A 20,483-nucleotide genomic window follows, 5' to 3' on the forward strand; every position below is an offset into this window, starting at 1 on the left:
CAATGTCATTTTTTCCTATGAGGAGTATTTAAACCGGTAAAGGAAGAATTCTCTGGCGGCAAATTAATTAAACCAACAAACACTTTTCCATTTTCTTATGACCAAGAGACAACACATTAACACAACCCAATTTCAATTACAGTAGATTTTCAAAAATGCCTCCATTGACACGTAAACAAAGGTTACACAGTCGGATCATGTTCTATCTGAGACGGGCAAAAACCCCAGGAGTATCCTGAATTGTTCCTGCTGCTGCTACTATCCGGGCAACCAGACCCTCTTCTGATGCAACAGGAGTTGCGTAAACAGGGTTGCTCATCTCTCCCCACACAAAAAAAGTCCAGAGGGGACATATCTGGGGATCGAGCAGGCCATGGTACAGGACAACCTCTGCCAATCAACATTTCTGGGAACCGTCGGTCCAGGAATCGACTCACTCGACGACTGAAATCTGCCAGGGCCCCGTCACGTTGGAACCACATGCGTTGTCTTGTATGGGGCGGCAGGTCTTACAGCAATTCTGCCAATGCTCTGGCGAGTAAATTGTAATAGTGCCTGCCATTTAATGCCATAGGTAGCAGATACGGCCAAATTAAACAGATCCCAACAACACAGAGGATGCTAATGTAGGATGCATTTCACACTGTTCGAGGTACCACTGCGAAAATTGTGCTCTGGGTGGATAACTAACTGGTTCCAGGTTGTGGACACACTGTAAGTGAAATGGGTGTAACAATTACTCTCGAAGGACTGTTCTTACATTCGTATGATTCGTCTCCATGTTACGTGCAATTGCACGATTGCTGATTTAAGGATCCCGCTCCACATGCTGCAAGACAGCTTCCTCAAATTGCAGCGTTCTTACCGTGCGACAGCGTTCCTATACAGGTAATCTGCTAAATAACCCAATGTCACGCAGTGCAGCAAAGGCCATATGATGCGGGGTACGGCGATTAGGATATTGTTGTTGATAAACCCGCTGTGCAGCTAGTCCGTTGTGGTGCGCTACGTAGTACGCACCAGTCATATCAGTGTACTCACTCCAGGAGTATCGATCCATTAGTAAACAGAGACAATGCACTACTACACCCGTGGACAGCAGTTGTCTACAACTGAAGAGAGTAATACGCCCTCTAACAGCTGGAGATCGTAATACTGCCTCTAACAATTGAAGAGCGTAATACAACCTCTACAGGTTTAAATAATCCTCATAGGAAAAAATGACACTAGGGAAAATTTTTTGTTTCGATGTCCCCTGCAATCTCACACAGTTTGTCGGTTTAAATACTTTTCACCCTGTATATATTTGTATGGCTGTGTGATCCTGAATTTTAATTATTTATGTTTTAATTTAGGATGTGCCTATGTGTTTTATCCACACAGATTCATGCATGTACCTGAATTAACTGAACTTACTCGAAGGAGATATTAAGATTTTTAATGATGGTGACATTTTAGGGAGTGCAGGAATCATCGATAATGAACAGTTAAATTTGGCTACATTCTTGCGAATTAGTACAGTTGCAATTTGATTGGCATGTAAGGTGTCGATTGGGATTGATTTGATGATTTCTGATCTTAATGAATTTTACCTTCAGGAAGATGAAATCCCATATATATATATATATATATATATATATATATATATATATATATATATATATATATATATATATATATATATATATGTTTGTGTGATTTATTTGATTTCAGATGATCACAAACGTAAATGGAAATAATGTATCTATCTGCTCTAAAGTGAATGCAGATTCGGACGTGGTCTGAAATGAAATTGATAACGCTTAGGAGTTTAAGTGAAAAATGTATGATGAAAGAATAAAAGTGATAAGAAGAGAAGGTGATGTATAGTCTTCGTCGGAAGCATTTCCCAGTAGAATACTTATTTTGAAGATACAAAAATTTTCTTCTCTTACTATAAAGGATGATAATGCGACATTGATGCGTAGAGAGAAGGACTCCTAAAATGAAGTATTATCTTTCTTGAATGTCGGCTCATATGAAACATTAGTATATGTTGAGTTAGTGGTATAAGTTAAAAAAGTTACTGGATGATCTACCAATTTCATACTGCCGAAGCACACCCGTTTTTAATGAAATGATCATAAGCAGTGATTTACTTTGGTAAGATTTATTTAAAAATAGATAAAATCGATTCCTATGAAGTGAACACTGCAGTGGGCCATACCTCTTCCGAAACTCCTGAATTCATGAACGATCCGATGGAGAAATGTGTTACTAGCGCATTCGTTCGCATGATCTAAGATAAAGATCTCCGACTGATCCATTGTTTAAAATAGTTTCATGGCCTATTGGTCCTCTCAGATGTCGGGAGCTTCGAGATCATCCCATTTTCCTACAACCTGGTTCCTGGTTCCTGCAAGATTCGTCCCACATCAACCTCCAAAAGTTCCATGCAGCCTCCAGCATCCGTCCATCCATCTGACGATAAACTCCATCTGTCTCCATCGAGCTTTGTCGAATCCGTCTATTCAAGCCAATTAGGAATCTAAAAACTTAACCACTTTACCAAACGAAATTAGTTTAACGTTTTAAAACACCCAAGGTGAACTGTACTTGCTATTTCACTTTCCTCTTTTCTGTGTGTAATTTTCAAAATTTTAATATCCATTTTAACCATATATCGCGAATAGGTTAACGTTGAAATCTGTATTCCGGGGTTTTACTCTGTAATGCGGCTCCCTAATAGGTAGACCTGAATTTAGTGTGATCTTCAGTGGTAGTGTGGTAGAGCGAGATATTAGCCTCTCCACATGAAAGTCAGCAACCGTGTATCAAATGTAGTTTTCTGTAAACTCATGTTACCCTAAACTTAATATAGAGAAATTCTGTACAGATGGTTAAGGTATCAAATTTTAGTCTATTTTCAAATGAACACGGTTAATAGTCATTCATTCCCAGTTAATTAAAAATATTCGACAACAACTTTTAAAATGGTAGCAACCAAATTTATTTGACATTTAAATTTGGTGCTCCCAAGAACGGAATTTTAATATCACACATTTTCTGTTACTTTTTCTCTTTTGACGCAAATGCTTGTGCGTAACCGCTCAAGTAGTCTATATGGATCAGAGACTCATTAGCACTGCAAGAGAGAGAGAGAGAGAGAGAGAGAGAGAGAGAGAGAGAGAGGGAGATTATCTCTGCCTCGTGATACAAAAACTCTGTGGATATAATGTGGAACATTACATATACTACGAGCTGATTTAGCAATTGCGTAGAGTATGATCGCAGCGGAACTGTAATTAGCGGCATTGTTTGAAGCTGCCGTTTTGAATACGTAATGCAATTTCATTAGTTATGATAACATTTCATCTCATACAAGAAGATGATGTATCCTGAAACGTGTAGACAGAAAGATTATTTATGGAAAATGTAAACAAAATTGAAATACGGCGCCAGACTCACCGCTGAACAAATGAACGCTGACTGAGCTGGGATACACAATAACCTCAATTACAGTCTGTTTTGGTGAAGTGTAAAGTGCTTTTTACGACCAAATTTTCTGGAAATATGAGTTACATTTACGTGTGCTTCAGAGCACCTCACCAGAATGCTGAGGAAAAAGGGCTTTCCAGACAAAAACGTAAGTAAAAACGAATATTTTCTCGAAATATCACGACAAACTAAATTACTACCTAAAGCATAAAATGATAGGTTAACTTCTAACAGAATTTCTCATCAGCATCGTTCGGTTGCAGTTGACAAGCTACCAGTACGAAATAATATGCAAGTGGTCCTGCAAAACCATGCAAACCGAATATAAAGATATTAACTAACAGAAACAAATAGTTGTTTGAATTAAATGTTTCCGTAATTTTGTAATCATTTAGTAAAAATGTTCACATTACAGATTAAGTAAAACGGAAACCCACTGACGATGACACAGAGATGTTGAAAAATGTTTGGGAACTTTGAAAAAAACGGGGTTTTGTGTAACTGGCGGACCTTATATCCAACGGAAAAACGGAAACCCACTGACGATGACACAGAGATGTTGAAAAATGTTTGGGAACTTTGAAAAAAACGGGGTTTTGTGTAACTGGCGGACCTTATATCCAACAATCTGGAAAATACTGAACTCACTGGATTAACTCTATGCATGTAGGCAACTGCATAATGAGTAAGTTACTATACAACAACAATGTTCGCCAAAACTTCAAACCAAGTGTTTTATGTTGTGTTCTGCCCAGACACTTTTACGAATAAACTACAAAATATTGTTTGTTAGATGATCAGTTATATTACTGAACAAAAATATTAAATGAGGAGTTATATTATTGAACAAGAAAAGTTCATTCTCACCTGAAAATCAACCAACCGTACTTCTGAAACTTCTTCATCCATGTACTTAAACATCATGTTGTTCTTCCAGCAGTCACCGTGAGTCAGAACTGGAAGTTTTGTTTGCTTCTTGATTTTCTCCATCCTTTCATATATAACATCGATAAAGCGGTTGGCAAATGTCCTGTATCTTTCTGAATATTGTTCGTAGCCAGGACATTTTTCAAGCTCATTTGCTAACCCATTTATATACTTTGTGGCTAGAGATGCCAGATGCTGCAATGAACTTTCATCCGTGAACGGGTTTAAACTATATTTGTCCTTGTAATGGGGCTGTTTGCTGAGCACATAGGCTGAAGCAGCATGCAGCCGGGCGTATGCCCGCAGCACGACCGCACAGTGTTTGAGGTTTAGCGGTTGGCCAGCCTGAGCCAGTTTGAAGCCAGCCGCTGACAGGTCCTCCAACACGAGAAAAGTCGCGGGCTGCCGACCCCATTGGTAGCACTTGGCTGCCAGCGGCCGGAACTCCTCTTTCTCCAGCGCTGACAATTTCTCATGGATCTGTGGCATCATATCATGCAACATCTCTGCCTCGGTCTTGAATATATCTAATTTTTCTACTAGGTCCTTCAATCCACCAGATTCAAGAAGTGTTTTCACTATTAGGGTTTTCTTCTGTGTCTCTTCATTGTCTTCATATCTCAGAAAGACAGTTAGTCTGAACATCAAGCTTGCATAGCCCATTCCTTCAGCATTTGCGTACTGGACATTCATCGAATCGATGGTAATTTTCTTTCGTTCTGCTTTCTTCAAGGCAGATAGTATGAAATCTTGATTTATCCATGAGGGTGGAGGAACTCGGGTATCAGTTGATAACTCCATGATGTTAACTCGTCTCTGAACCAGTTCTGTAGACAGAATACAACATTGTATCACAGCCTACGTAGATAATCATAATGACGCACACACACACACACACACACACACACACACACACACACACACACACAGAAGTTTCGCATCTCACTTGCTTTCGTACTATTGGAAAATATACAGCTATTTTATTCATATGTCTACTTTGAAAGTGGTGGAAGGTATCTGTTTTACATTGTTTCGATTGAGTACTGCAGTCAATCAGTTGACGTTCCATAGCTGCTGTTTGATATGAGAACACACAGATACACTGTTGAGAAGCATTTAGCGGCGTGTGTCTCAGTTTTAACTAGCCAGGGTTGTTTGCAGAACCAGAAAGGTATCTTTCGTGAGAAACGAAATGGCTATAATTAGTATTTTGACACTGTTTTTCATACTGATGAAATATCACACTTCAATCTCGAAAAAAGTTCAATAGTTGAGCTATCGCAATGTGATTCATGTGACAAAAGAAGAGCTGAATTTCAAGCACAATGTTCAACAATGTGTGATTTATGTGCACGAAATGGTGTGAAATAGGGTCTGTGAATGATTTGATAACTTCCTAAAGCAGTAATATGAAGACCTTGGTGGCGCTGTTTCTAATTGGGGCACCTCACTTATGACTGTTATTCTCTGATTATAAATGTGCGATATATTGTAGTTCACACATGAGGAAAGTAGTTTTCTGATCTAAGGGAAATTATCATTACACGAAAAGGTTAGAAGGGAACACTCCCCATGTCATAATTGGGCCAAAATGCCGCTCCGCGGTGTCTCACGGTTCTAGGCGCGCAGTCTGGAACCGTGCGACTGTTACGGTCGCAGGTTCGAATCCTGCCTCGGGCATGGATGTGTGTGACGTCCTTAGGTTAGTTAGGTTTAAGTAGTTCTAAGTTCTAGGGGACTAATGACCACAGCAGTTGAGTCCCATAGTGCTCAGAGCCATTTGAACCATTTTTGAAAATGCCGCCACGATACCTTTTTGGACTATACTTTTTCGAAAGATTTGTGACGGGAAATTTGTCTTTGCACATGTTGCAGACATGGCTAAACCTCAGCTCCAAAAGAAGGGCATCGTATATCATTCTTGATTACAGTAGTACAGAGCAGCAGCATACGTTTGCCTTCAGGTGCCTGAGTCCCTTTACGAAAAATTTCAGAATCGCTGGATTGGGTGTGATTTGTCAACATTTGCAACCCACTGAAATGGCCCATATGAAGCCCGCACCTTACTTACCATGCCAGACAACTCTTTATGGAGTGTAATAAGATTTCATTTAGCTCAAAGTTGGTACAAGACTAATAAAGCACTCCATCTTCAGGCCGCAAGTGGCCCACCGGGACCATTCGACCGCCGTGTTATCCTCAGCTGAGGATGCGAATAGGAGGGCCGTGTGGTCAGCACACCGCTCTCCCAGTCGTTATGACGGTTTTCTCAGACCGGAGCCGCTACTGCTCGGTCGAGTAGCTCCTCAGTTGGCATCACGAGGCTGAATGCACCCCGAAAAATGGCAACATCACATGGCGACCCGGATGGTCACCCATCCATGTTCCGGCCACGCCTGACAGCGCTTAACCTCGGTGATGGGACGGGAACCGGTATACCTACTGCAGCAACGCCGTTGTCACAAGACTAATGACCATCTGCGTAAAAGTGTTGGGAAATACTTGTGATGAACAGCATATGAGACGCTTTGTCAGATGCCATTAACGACATTAAACAGAAAGATACCATAGTTTCACTGCAAAATCTCTACCCACAACCAAATAGACATCAAACACGTTCATGTATCCATACCGCAATGAACCTTCCCCTTCTTCAGTGAATCTTAACTTATTCAGAATTTGATAAGAAAATTATAGAAATAATGTACTGATAAATTTATAATACAGCTTACTACCCTTCATATGTATTATGACCGCCATGCAATAAATCAATACAGATTTTTTGCAACAGTCAAATGAACCCTGTAGTGCTTGCAAGAAAAGTATATGAAAACCATGTGGCACAGTAATAATGGCTCTGAGCACTACGGGACTTAACTTCTGAGGTCTTCAGTCCCCTAAAAGTTAGAACTGCTAAAACGTAACTAACCTAAGGACATCACACATATCCACGCCCGAGGCAGGATTCCAACCTGCGACAGTAGCGGTCGCGAGGCCTCAGACTGTAGCGCCTAGAACCGCTCGGCCACTCTGGCCGGCCATGTGGCACAGTAACCTGCCCGTGTTCGTTAAGTGGAATCGATAGAGCTATGATAAAATGGGGGATGATTTCCTTTAATTTAGGTCTATGGTCACCATCTTTTCTGTTTAACAGATGGGGAATGATTTGTTGAAGCATAAGTTTGGAGTGTGGCACTACATGGCTGTCAGACTTCGACTCTGGGAATTGAGTACAGGAAAAGACGTAATCCGCTTGAGTCACGGTGTTAGGGCGCATCCTGATGGCCAAAGGGAACAGTAAGATAACAAATAATATATTTCTTACCATAGTGGAAGGAAGAAGAGTTTATGGGCAATGGAAAATATCTAGAAAATGGCAACGACTAAAGTGCATAGATCAAAGTGTAAATTATGTCAGCCATAGATATTAAACAGAAATGAAGAAGATGTAATGATCTACAGTTAGGGAACAGTATTGCCAATCAATCTGTTGCAAAAATCCTCGGATTCCACACTAAAGAAAGGAAGGAAATATTTTCTGAGAAGCAGATGAGGCAGATGAGCACATAAATAAAAAAGTGAGGCGGTGGCTTGTTTTAGGTCTTTCTCCTAACATTTTGCCCTAGTTGCTTACGAAACTCTCTTGCTTCATTTACTTCCAAATTCAGTTTTTAGTTGTCAGCTTTTGACTGATATAGCACGCTGATCATACTTGTATGAGTGGTTAGCGGTAGCTTGTAACAGTGTGGGTTAACCACCTCTGTGTACCTAACGTAACATTTTATTCGAGTAGTAGCTCTGTTTCCCACTAAATGCATCTGGTCTTCGCCAGGTGAACACCTTTTCCCTCGGGTGAAAACAGGAGGAAATTTCACAGCGTTGGGAACAGCTGGCAGTCGCTCTGAAGATAGCTCGTACGCTAGCTGACTGCGCGGTCAGTCAAATGAGCCTTTCGGTGTTCGTCCTCAGATAATGAGCTTCTGAAAGGAAGACTGGTGTCCGCTATAGCAGAACAGAAAACCATTGGTGGAAGGCGTGAGAACTCTGCTTGTTAGAAACCTTTGGGTGGAGCTCTGAGGCGACCACATGCCGCTATCCTTCTGTCTGTAGTAGCCACTGCTGTGCCGGCACATTTCTCATCCCACGGGAACGCTCTGCGAAGTCCAGAGCTCGTGGTCTAGAGGCTAGCTGGTCCTCCTCTGGATCACGGAGTCCTAGGTTCGATTGCCGGCCAGATTGAGGATTTTCTCTGCCCGGCGACAGAGGAAAGGCCGCTGGTCCTGATGGGATACCAGTTCGATTTTACACAGAGTACGCGAAGGAACTTGTCCCCCTTTTTGCAGCGGTGTACCGTAGGTCTCTAGAAGAGCGAAGCGTTCCAAAGGATTGGAAAAGGGCACAGGTCATCCCCGTTTTCAAGAAGGGACGTCGAACAGATGTGCAGAACTATAGACCAATATCCCTAACGTCGATCAGTTGTAGAATTTTGGAACACGTATTATGTTCGAGTATAATGTCTTTTCTGGAGACTAGAAATCTACTCTGTAGGAATCAGCATGGGTTTCGAAAAAGACGGTCGTGTGAAACCCAGCTCGCGCTATTCGTCCACGAGACTCAGAGGGCCTTAGACACGGGTTCACAGGTAGATACCGTGTTTCTTGACTTCCGCAAGGCGTTTGACACAGTTCCCCACAGTCGTTTAATGAACAAAGTAAGAGCATACGGACTATCAGATCAATTGTGTGATTGGATTGAGGAGTTGCCAGATAACAGAACGCAGCATGTTATTCTCAATGGAGAGAAGTCTTCCGAAGTAAGAGTGATTTCAGGTGTGCCGCAGGGGAGTGTCATAGGACCGTTGCTATTCACAATATACACAAACGACCTGGTGGATGACATCGGAAGTTCACTGAGGCTTTTTGCAGATGATGCTGTGGTGTGTCGAGAGGTTGCAACAACGAAAAATTGTATTGAAATGCAGGAGGATCTGCAGCGAATTGACGCATGGTGCACGGAATGGCAATTGAATCTCAATGTAGACAAGTGTAATGTGATGCGAATACATAGAAAGATAGGTCCCTTATCATTTAGCTACAAAATAGCAGGTCAGCAACTGGAAGCAGATAATTCCATAAATTATCTGGGAGTACGCATTAGGAGTGATTTAAAATGGAATGATCATATAAAGTTGATCGTCGGTAAAGCAGATGCCAGACTGAGATTCATTGGAAGAATCCTAAGGAAATGCAATCCGACAACAAAGGAAGTATGTTACAGTACGCTCGTTCGCCCACTGCTTGAATACTGCTCAGCAGTGTGGGATCCGCACCAGATAGGGTTGATAGAAGAGATAGAGAAGATCCAACGGAGAGCAGCGCGCTTCGTTACAGGATCATTTAGTAATCGCGAAAGCGTTACGGAGATGACAGATAAACGTCAGTGGAAGACTCTGCAGGAGAGACGCTCCGTAGCTCGGTACGGGCTTTTGTTAAAGCTCCGAGAACATACCTTCACCGAAGAGTCAAGCAGTATATTGCTCCCTCCTACGTATATCTCGCGAAGAGACCATGAGGATAAAATCAGAGAGATTACAGCCCACACAGAAGCATACCGACAATCCTTCTTTCCACGTACAATACGAGACTGGAATAGAAGGGAGAACCGATAGAGGTACTCAGGGTACCCTCCGCCACACACCGTCAGGTGGCTTGCGGAGTATGGATGTAGATGCAGATGTAGATGTAGATGTAGAGGTGTTTGTGTTGTCTTCATCATTTCATCATCACCATCATCATTTGCGAGAGCGACTAGATTGGATTGTGAAAACAAAATGAACTGTGTAAAAATTGGGACCTTGCACGGGCGCTGATGACCACGCAGTTCAGCGCCCCACAAACTAAACACCATCATCACCAACGCTTTGTAAACACCCAGTGAAGTTCCCAGAACTACCGACGAACAGGTCAGTACATGGGAATACACCGATACTCGTCTCGCGTTTCCATATACGGGTATCTCATTCGCGGACACATTTTAACATTATGGTGAGAGCTAAGAAACGGACTTCCAGATCAATAATGGAAGAGCATTTAGGCCTTTTCTGCTACAGGCTTAAGCAGATTGTGCGAGGTGCCTCTCCGAGGTTTGAAGGAAGCCTACGGAAAGCTGAGACAGGCAGTCAGTGTCGGTTCTGGGATTTGTATGAGTATTCTGATTCGAAGCTCTACTTGGTGATGCTACTACGGACTCTGCGCTTGTACGTGTTTTTCTGGACTTCATCCCTCCGCCAAGTCTTTGAAGTCTTACTTTGAACATACGCGCATCGTCAACCTGTAATCAAGAGCTTGATAAGATCCGGCATTCGCAGTCACATCAGCTCAGCTCAGGAAGAATTAGCGCGAGCCGCAGTTCGGCGCACCGCGAAATACCACGTCAGTAGCGGTTAAGGTAAGATCGCATTTTCAGTGCACACCCCCACCTTCGAAAAGGGGGAAGGGGTAGATGAGCTTGCTCCTGGTTTCTATCTTTTTGTTTCTCTGGTTTTAACTACGCGCTTCGTGCATGGGTATGCAAGTTTTTGTGCGACCTGATTCTTGCTTCAAAAGGGATTATTTTCGTAAGCATGCATGTTTTATTTCATAAGAGAATTAACGCTTTGGAACTCACCCGCCTATTCGCGCTTCTTTGTGATGCGTCATATATTTATTGTTTTGTTGTGTGTTTCTGTTCGTATTCATGCCTCTTTTGTGTAATTACATAGATGTGCTATCACCTAACGACTACTCTTTTTCTTATCATTGTTATGCTCTAATTATGTAAATTCATCCTCAAATTGTTTTATAAACTCCACATTTTTTAAGTCCTGAGTTATTTTTGCATATGGTTTGAATAAATATTATTTTACCAGATCATCTCTATCATTCAGCAATCATTAAGGTAAATTATTGAACTGAAATGCCTGGGTCCTCCATCCAAAATCAATGGAAGAGGTCCCTGACAAGTTCTGGAACTTGTCAAATAACGGTGACATGTGCGGCAATTAATTTTTTTCAAACAGCTTATTACCTTCATGTGAGCAACGTATCATTTTATATGACGTGGGGTAATAGATTCAGGATGAAGAGATCGTGTTCACAGCTCCCCTGGCTTTTGGCTTAAATCGGCGTCCCTGCCATTTCTTTTCTGTCAGGGTATGGGATTCGACCTTACTTTCCTCGATTCATAATCAGATACAATTTTGTCTCAATCACAAATAAGTAAATATATGAATGGAGTACTCAGGTGAATTACGAACTAGAGCAAGCAATTGTTAATGAATGTGTTTAAATTTTGGGGGGTATATTTTGCATTAGTTAATAGTGCATCGCTTTTCATTATTGTGTACATTTTCTCCTAGCGTCTTGTGGGTGCCGTCCACATTTTCTCTCGTATTTCTTCTTCAATGTCAGTAATAAATCGATTGAGTGTTCCTGCGCACTGCACTGCATGCGAATATGCAGGTGCATTGGATCTTTTAGCAAATGAGTACTAGAAGGCAGACGAGATACTCTTGAAATATGGGAACACTCAGAAGTTTGGTTCATGAGGAAGAAGGCGAAACTGCAGGTAGGACTATAAATGGGGAGCAGTTTCAAGGTGAATACAGTAGTAATGTGGAAGGTACCTTGTTGCATACAAATCGGGATCAGGCAGCAACAATGAGTGATGAGGGTGACGAGATAGGCGGTAATGTAGAAAACACACAGGGCATGGAAACACATTTGTCCCAACCAATGATGATGATTTCACCAGTGGTAGGAGTAACATGCGGAGGCGAGAACACAGTGAACATACTACGGATAATCGCAGCTGACAATGAGGAGACTACGACGTTACAGAAAGAACGAGACGAGAAAAGAGATAGGAAGTGTGGTGTCATCGCCAGACACCACACTTGCTAGGTGGTAGCCTTTAAATCGGCCGCGGTCCGTTAGTATACGTCGGATCCACGTGTCGCCACTATCAGTGATTGCGGACCGAGCGTCGCCACACGGCAGGTCTAGTCTAGAGAGACTCACTAGCACCGGCCCCAGTTGTACAGCCGACTTTGCTAGCCATGGTTCTCTGCCTATATACGCTCTCATTTGCAGAGCCGACAGTTTAGAATAGCCTTCAGCTACGTCATTTGCGCCATATTCAGTTACTACGAATGTATTCTGAACAGATAATATTGTGAATCAAGTACCGTCAAGAGCGACGTTTATCATTAATGGATTAAAGTTAAGTATCAAACTAATTACGTCCGCTTTCTGAATTCTAATTCCTTGTCATGTTCCAGAGCTGACGTCAGCATAGTCCTTCCCTCCTCACGCCAGCCTGCGTGAGCTAAAACGCCTGCATTTCGGCACCCAGTAGTAACACGGTGTTGGCTCTTCTGCCAACACAACAGGAAGCACGAAATGTCATAAGAGGAACTTGCTAGGCGGATAGAGGCGACGTTACATGCGTTTACTGAGGCGACACAGAAACACGTGGATCAGAATACTAAAGACATAAAAGAACCCCAAAAATCCAACGAGGATTTCCAGACGAAAGGGACAGAATTTAATAAGAAAGTTTCAGATGCATTAGAGACTTAAGGACCAACAATTACGAAAGTAGCGGAACAGGTAGAGGAACTCCAGCAATCAAACAGAAAGTAAATGAGATAGAACGCAAAGTCAGCGAAGCGCAAAAGATTGCAGAGGAGGCATCCGACAGGACGTCCCTTGCACCGAGTTGCGACTTATCAGAAGTGCAAGAACGAAGTTGAAGGAAAATCAAGAAAAGACAATGATCCGCAAGCAACAGGAGGAACTAATTATCGAGGAACTCGGACATCTGCCACTGAAAGTGTCACAAGCGTTAGGAGTGGTAAGAGCTACCGACGCAACTGACTGCAGCATCCCGTCTGTACTTGACATGGTGTTAGGTACGACAGGCAGTAACCAACATCGGCCACTCACACACAATAGGAACATGCCATCGCGGACGCCGAGTGCCTCATGTTATGTCCACGTGATAGACGGAAGGCAAAACCTTAGACTTTAACTAATACCTGAAACTTCGTAAATTACAGATATTTTTTCCCTTGAGACATCAGTCTTCTGGCTTGTTTGATGCGACCGCCAAGAAATCCTCTCCTGTGCCAGACTCTCACCTCAGAGTAGTACTTGCAACCAACATCCTCAATTATTTACTTGATGTAGTCCGGTCTCTGTCTTCTTCTACAGTTTTTTCCCTCTACGGCTCCCTCTAGTACCACGGAAATTATTCCGTAATGTTTTAAGGGATGTTCCACCATGCCCAAAACGTACATTACCAGAACCTTCTCCCTCAAATCAAGGTCTGTGTTTGATACTATTACACTTATCTTGGCCAAGAATACCCTATTTGCCAGTGATAGCCTGCTTTTTATGTCCTCTTTGCACCGACAATCACAAGCTGTTTTGCTTCCTGGGTAGCAGAATTCCTTAAATTCATCTACTTCGTCATCGCCAGTCTTGATGTTAGGTTTCACGCTGTTCTCTTTTATGACACTTTTCATTACTTTCATCTTTGGACGATTTACTCTCAGTGCATATTCTGTATCCATTAAACTCTTCATTCCATTTAGCAGGTCCTGCAATTCTTCGTTACTTACACAGAGTATAGCAATGCCGTCACCGAATCTTATCACTAAAATGCTACACCTAAATTTCAGTCCCACTCTTGAACACTTTATTTCCGTCATTGCTTCTTCGATGTATATGTTGAACAGAAGGGGAGAAAGACTACATCCCCCTTTTCAATTTCAGCACTTCGTTCTTCCTCTCCCACTCTTATTGTTATCATTTGGTTTTTGTGCATATAATATATTAACCGCCTTTCCCTACATTTAACCCCGATATTTCTCAGAAGTTCGAACGTCTTGCACCATTTTAAATAATCGAATGCTTTTTCCAGGCCGACAAATCCTATGAAAGTGCCTTCATTATCTTCAGTATTGCCTCCATTATCAACCGCAACGTCAGAATTGCCTCTCTGGAACCTAGACGTTTCCTAAAGCCAAAGTCACTTTCATCCAACAGATCTTCAATTTTCTTTTCCATTATTATGTATATTATTGTTGTCAGCAAGTTGCATACATGAGCTGTGAAGCGGATTGTGCAATAATTTTCCCATTTGTCGTCTCTTGCACTCTTCAGAATTGTGTGTGGATGATATTTTTCCGGAAGTAAGCTAGTATGTCGCCAGGCTCATACACCAACGTGAATAATAGCGAATTACCCCAATGATATTAGAAGTTTTGATGAAATATTATCTTTTCCTTTGACCAGTTCGATCTTTAGTCTCCCAAAGCCCTTTTAAATTCTGATGTTTGCACTGAATCTCCTCTTCCTTCTGTATCGACTCCTGTTTCTTCTCCCATCACGTCATCAAACAAGTCACACCTCTCATGGAGGCCCTCTGTGTACTCTCTCCACCTATGTGCCCTCTCCTCTGCATTTAACAGTGAAATTTCCATTACACTCTTAAGGAAACCACCAATGCGTTTCATTTCATCGAAGTTTCTTTTGATTTTTCGATATGCTGAGTCACTGCTTTCGACAATAATTTCTTTTTGGATCTTTTCACATTCTTCCTGCAGCCATTTTGCCTTAGCTTTCCCACAACTCCTATTTATATCATTCCTAAGCGACTTGTAGTCTGTATTTCTCAATTTCTCTGCTCGTTTTTGTACTTCCTTCTTTCATCGATCAGCTGCAGTGTTCCTTGTTTTACCCATGGTTTCTTCTCAGTTACCTTCTTTGTACCTTCTTTTACGCTCATGTGATTGCGATGTATAGAGATATCTATTCCTTTTCAACTGAACTGCCTACTGAGCTATTCCCTATTGCAGTATCTAGAGAAATTCAATCGTATATCCTCATTCCTCACTAGTTCCATATCCCACTTCTATGGGCACTGATTTTTCCTACCTACTTTCTTGAACTTCAGCCTCCTCTTCATCACTGAGTTTATGTCTGCTCCTCGGTACACCTTACAATCCAGTATCTGATTTCAGAATCTCTGGGTGTCCAAGATGTATTTTAACTGAAATCCTCCCGTATCTCCCTGTCTTTTCCAAGTATACCTCACCCTCATGTGATTCTTGAACTGTGTATTCGTCAATACCAGCTTTTTTACGCTGAGTTAGTCTTTGTCCTGTTCAAATGTTTCAAATGACTCTGAGCACTATGGGACTTCTGAGGTCATCAGTCCCCTAGAACTTAGAACTACTTAAACCTAACTAACCTAAGGTCATCACACACATCCATGCCCGAGGCAGGATTCGAACCTGTGACCGTAGCGGTAGCGCGGTTCCTGACTGTAGCGTCTAGAACCGCTCGGCCACTCAAGCCGTCCTTTCTCCTGTCTCACTCCTAGTACAAAATCTATATTCTCTTATAACCCTTTCTTCCACTCCCCTACAAACGCATTCCTGTCCTCCATCATTAATAGATTTTCATCACCCTTTAGGTACTGAATCACCCGTTCAATATCGAAAAATACTTTCTCTATCACTTTATCTTCGAATCACGGCTTCGCCATGTGTACCTGATCTATCGCTGTCGGGGTTGGTTTGCTGTCAGTTCTGATGAGAAGAACCCAGTCACTGAATTGTCCACATTTACTCACTCTTTGTCCTATTTTCCAATTCATAACGAATGCTACTCCTGTATACTATTTTCTGCAGCTGCTAGTATTACCCTGTACTCATCCGACCAGAAGTCCTTGTCTTCTTGCCATTTAAGGTCACTGGCTGCAGTTAATCTACATTGAGTGTTAGCATTTCACTTTTCAGATTTTCTAGGTTTCCTACCACGTTAAAACCTCTGCTATTCCACACTAGGACTCGTAGAACGCTGTGCTTTCATTAGTTATTCAATATTTTGCTCACGGTCACGTCCCTCTAGCCAGTCCTCTCCCTGAGATCCGAATGTGGGACCAGTATGAAATCTTTTGCCAATCCAGAGATCATCATACACTTTTTCATTTACGGGTCAGATGTCTTGTAGATATCTGGATACACGTTACGTGTCTTCAATGCAGTAGTTTCCATTGCCTTCTGCATCCTCATACCGTTGATCGTTGCTGATTTTTCCTCGTTTAGGGGCGGTTTTCTCACCTCAAGGGCAAGAGAGTGCCCTGAACGTCTGTCCGCTCTTCCGCCGTTTTTTAGAAGACCGTTAGCTGAATTAGGGTGATTTCTTATTGCGGAATCCTCTGGCGCAATTGTTGATGATTTTATTAATAACTTATGAGATTGCGGAGGTTTTTCACGCAGTGTTGACTGTCTGACAGCACTAACAACTCTACGCAAACGCATCTGCTCTAGTTCGCTAAGTTGAGACCGTCGGATACTGCTTCGTCCACGATGAGAGTAATGAATGGAATTTTGAAATCTCGGCACACGCTTGACACTGTGGATCTCAGAATACTGACTTCCGTAACTATTTCCGAAATGGGATGTTCCATCCGTCTAGCTCCAACTGTCATTCCACGTTCAAAGTCTGGTAAGTACCTTCGTGCGACCATAATCATATCGGAAACATTTTCACAAGACTTACCTGAGTACAAATGACAGTTCTTCGTACGCACTGTGCTTTTATAGCTTGTGCAAGCGATACTACCGTTATATGTATATGTGCACATCGCTGTCCCTTGTCTTTGCACTTCAGTGTATTTCGTAAATCGTATGGCCCTATGACTCTGTCACCCACAATTCCTACCCGTACTTTGATACTGAATCGAACGTGATACCTCATCTCCACGACTGCTCTAGGCTTTGCATCTGCCTAAATGTGCATAATTACTATAGAATACCTTGTGAAACTTGCCTTATCTGTAAATAAAAAGCAGGCTTTAAACTGGTGGATCTTCAGCAATCGGCTGTAGAAGGCATTGTCAAAACTGTGATCAGGTGGTCGGAGATATTGGACGCAGTGCATATGACAGGGATAAAACACATGCACGTGCAGACCAGACCATGCAGTGGCGTGGCTGACAGCACAGCAGCTACAGTACTTCGCACACTTGCTCGAGGATTACCTCCTACATACCGAAATACCTGCTCCTTCGTCACTGGCGCCCGTAATGTAGGGGGGGGGGGGGGGGCTTAACATGGCCCATTGTCCATGGTGCGAATGACCCACTGTGTGCAAGTCGCTGGAAGAACGTGCTGTACATTTCTGCCAACAGCCTGGCGCGTTCTAGGAGGCATCCGGCTACAGTTCACGGACCTCGCGATTACGGCCATCAGTTTGTTCGCGTTGCCATCCTCCGCAACAACCCCAGAATTATTTCTTTTGTGAAAAAAAGCTGCCTTTTCTTACTGCACGCAATTTGTTTCTCCCAGACGCGTTTCTCCTTTTTTCCACTCTAAGGCTTCTTCAGTTTTTTGCTGAATGATCAAGCACAGATGAAAAATAATTCATTGTATACACAAGTAGATAAAACAATAGAATAACACTCCAAAAAGATTGTTATCATAATATTAATAATAATACTACCCAACACCTTTCCACTGCCGTCCGCGGTGGTCTAGCGGTTCTAGGCGCGCAGTGCAGAACCGTGCGACTGCTACGGTCGCAGGTTCGAATCCTGCCTCGGGCATGGATGTGTGTGACGTCCATAGGTTACTTAGGTTTAAGTAGTTCTAAGTTCTAGGGGACTAATGACCGCAGCAGTTGAGTCCCATAGTGCTCAGAGCCATTTCAACCTTTTCACTCACTTGTCCATGAACCCCTCCAAACAACATTTAAACGAAAACTCAAATAAGCTGACCACGAAAGCTTTGAACCACACTCTCTGACAGCTATTACATTCATATTCAACACTCTACAACTCAAATCACCAACCCTCTCCCCCGTATCCCTCCGCCCCCCCAACCCCCCGCCAGCCAACCAGCACTCCCTGCCATCTCGAGACCACATGGAAGGAATCGCAATGCCAACAGACGTAAGTAATTACTTATTTACATAAAAACGCGACGGGAACTGTTTGATAATGTAAAAATAACAACATCAAAACAAGATGTCTTAGAGTAAAAAAAGGTGCAACGCGTCTGGGAGAAATAAATTACAGTACACCAAGAAAAGACTTTTTTATTTACAAAACAAATGTGCTCCACTGAACTGTTTACAGCACGATATGTGCGAACTGCATAAAACAAAGTCGTTCAGCTAAGGTAACGCATCTGCAGTGTAACATAAATTGACTGATGTAGCAGACTGCTGCACTGTTTTGACTCACTTGAGCACCACTAACAATGTCCTGAAAATTACAATTATTCAAACATGTGAAATCAACTGCAACAGTAAGACAGACTGCACCACCGAATATTACTTAATATTAGTCACAATAGTCGGGAATTGGCTTCCGGCCATGTCACTGCAGTAACCTACTACCTGATTTTGGAATACATGACTTTCTTTGAAACACCCTGTTTTATTTTAAATGTATAAAATAGTTCTAACTGGACTTTGAAACGAAATATATTTTCAAATTTTAGATGGTGGAAAGCTCCTTGACCAACGTTACTGGCCATTACTGCTATTCGTCTCTCAAATCATCTTTCCCAGGGTGACGTAACTAAAATTAACTTTAACAAATTATATCGTAATAAGTATATCACAGCCTCATTTATGCGGACATATGAATGTATTTTCAGATCCCTAAATATTTCATGGTGCGTCCTTGAGAACTATCAGCACTGTCTGAAATAACGATTCAAATCTGGATACTGCTCTCACTAATGACCATGCCCAACATTACACCCGCACTTAAATTTGGATGTCATGTGCAATCGAGCAAGCAGTTAAGTTCTGTTGTCAAATGCCTCTCCATCTAACTTCACAGTCGTCATTTTGTAAAACATTATAATGATTACAGAGTACTTCATTTTAATAATGTTTACTGCAAAAGTAAACACTTACAGTGTTTCCTTTATACACGTAGTGTTTGGATTATAGACCTATTTTCGAGTATAACTTTGACAGAAAAGATGCTGCTGTGTTATCTGAACAGTGCTCAGTATTTAAATCCTGCATCTCTCTGAGTAAATCACTGACAGATAAAGCGTCTAAAACGCTTTATTTTAGACGAGCTATTCCTCATACATTGGAATAGGTTATTTTAGTTAAATATGCTTAAAACCTTCTAAATTCGGTGATCATGTGTCTAATGTAAGTTAGAGATTATTTATAAGGTAAAATGAATCTAAAACGACACGTAGGATTTAATATAGATGCTTATTAAGCGATTTCCCACAAAGCGTCTGGCCATGATCGCATTATTAGTGGCACAACAATTATTTCCCCCATCACGTTTTCGCCGAAATTGTCAAGGATAAACCCGTAGCCAAAATACTAAGCACTATTTCAAAATATTCCTTCGCGAGCCATATAGCCGAGTTTTTCCGATCGTGCTACTCACACATCAGTGCAGGAAGAGACAAAACACACCTAAGAAAACGTTGTATTTAGTTGTAGTAAATATATAATTAAGAAGTGTTTCATCATGTGCTACTAACCTTTAGATGTAAAAAATGTCAGCAGCAAATTTGAGTTTAAGATTTTTCGCTCCCTGCGTCTTGCAGGTGGTCTCTTGCGCTAGAGCAGGCCAGTAGGATTCTGATGCCCTGATAAACGAGGTGCTGCTTTTGTAGTGGAGGTCATCACGTTGCCAGGCGGATCTGCGCAGCGAGGGGGGGGGGGGGGCGATAGGGAATCATGGAGGGGATGAAGATTACGTAACGCGTTGAGGCACAGTGGCGGCAAACGAATTTATGTTGTGAAACGGTGATGCTGCAGAAAACAGTTTCCTTTGGCTACGCTATATTGTGCAACATGTTCCAATATCTGAGAGGAATAAATATTGTAACCGATTTTGAACAGCCTTGTACATGAGATAAATGTTAGTAAAAGTCTGGACGACGTTGCGTCGTTACTCCACAGCTAGAGTGGGCGAAGCGTCGGAGGGCGAGGACCGATGACGCAGTTTTCTGAAGACCACAGGTAAAATTTTTTCTCGGAAAG

General features: G+C 42.1%; 1 protein-coding gene across 1 annotated transcript in view; it reads right to left on the reverse strand.

Moving 5' to 3' along the window:
• The window catches only part of LOC126324071 (uncharacterized), a 42,957-nt gene extending 22,843 nt beyond the window's left edge, over window positions 1-20,114 (reverse strand). Inside the window, exons 1-2 of the mRNA XM_049994932.1 lie at window positions 19,979-20,114; window positions 4,345-5,231 (exon numbers count right to left, since the gene is read on the reverse strand). Of these exons, the coding sequence (XP_049850889.1) occupies window positions 4,345-5,205 (861 nt within the window). The 5' untranslated portion in view covers window positions 5,206-5,231; window positions 19,979-20,114. The remainder of the gene's footprint in view (window positions 1-4,344; window positions 5,232-19,978) is intronic.
• Between the last annotated feature and the right edge of the window lie 369 nt (window positions 20,115-20,483).

This window comes from Schistocerca gregaria, chromosome 2, assembly GCF_023897955.1.
Source record: "Schistocerca gregaria isolate iqSchGreg1 chromosome 2, iqSchGreg1.2, whole genome shotgun sequence".
NCBI lineage: Eukaryota > Metazoa > Arthropoda > Insecta > Orthoptera > Acrididae > Schistocerca > Schistocerca gregaria.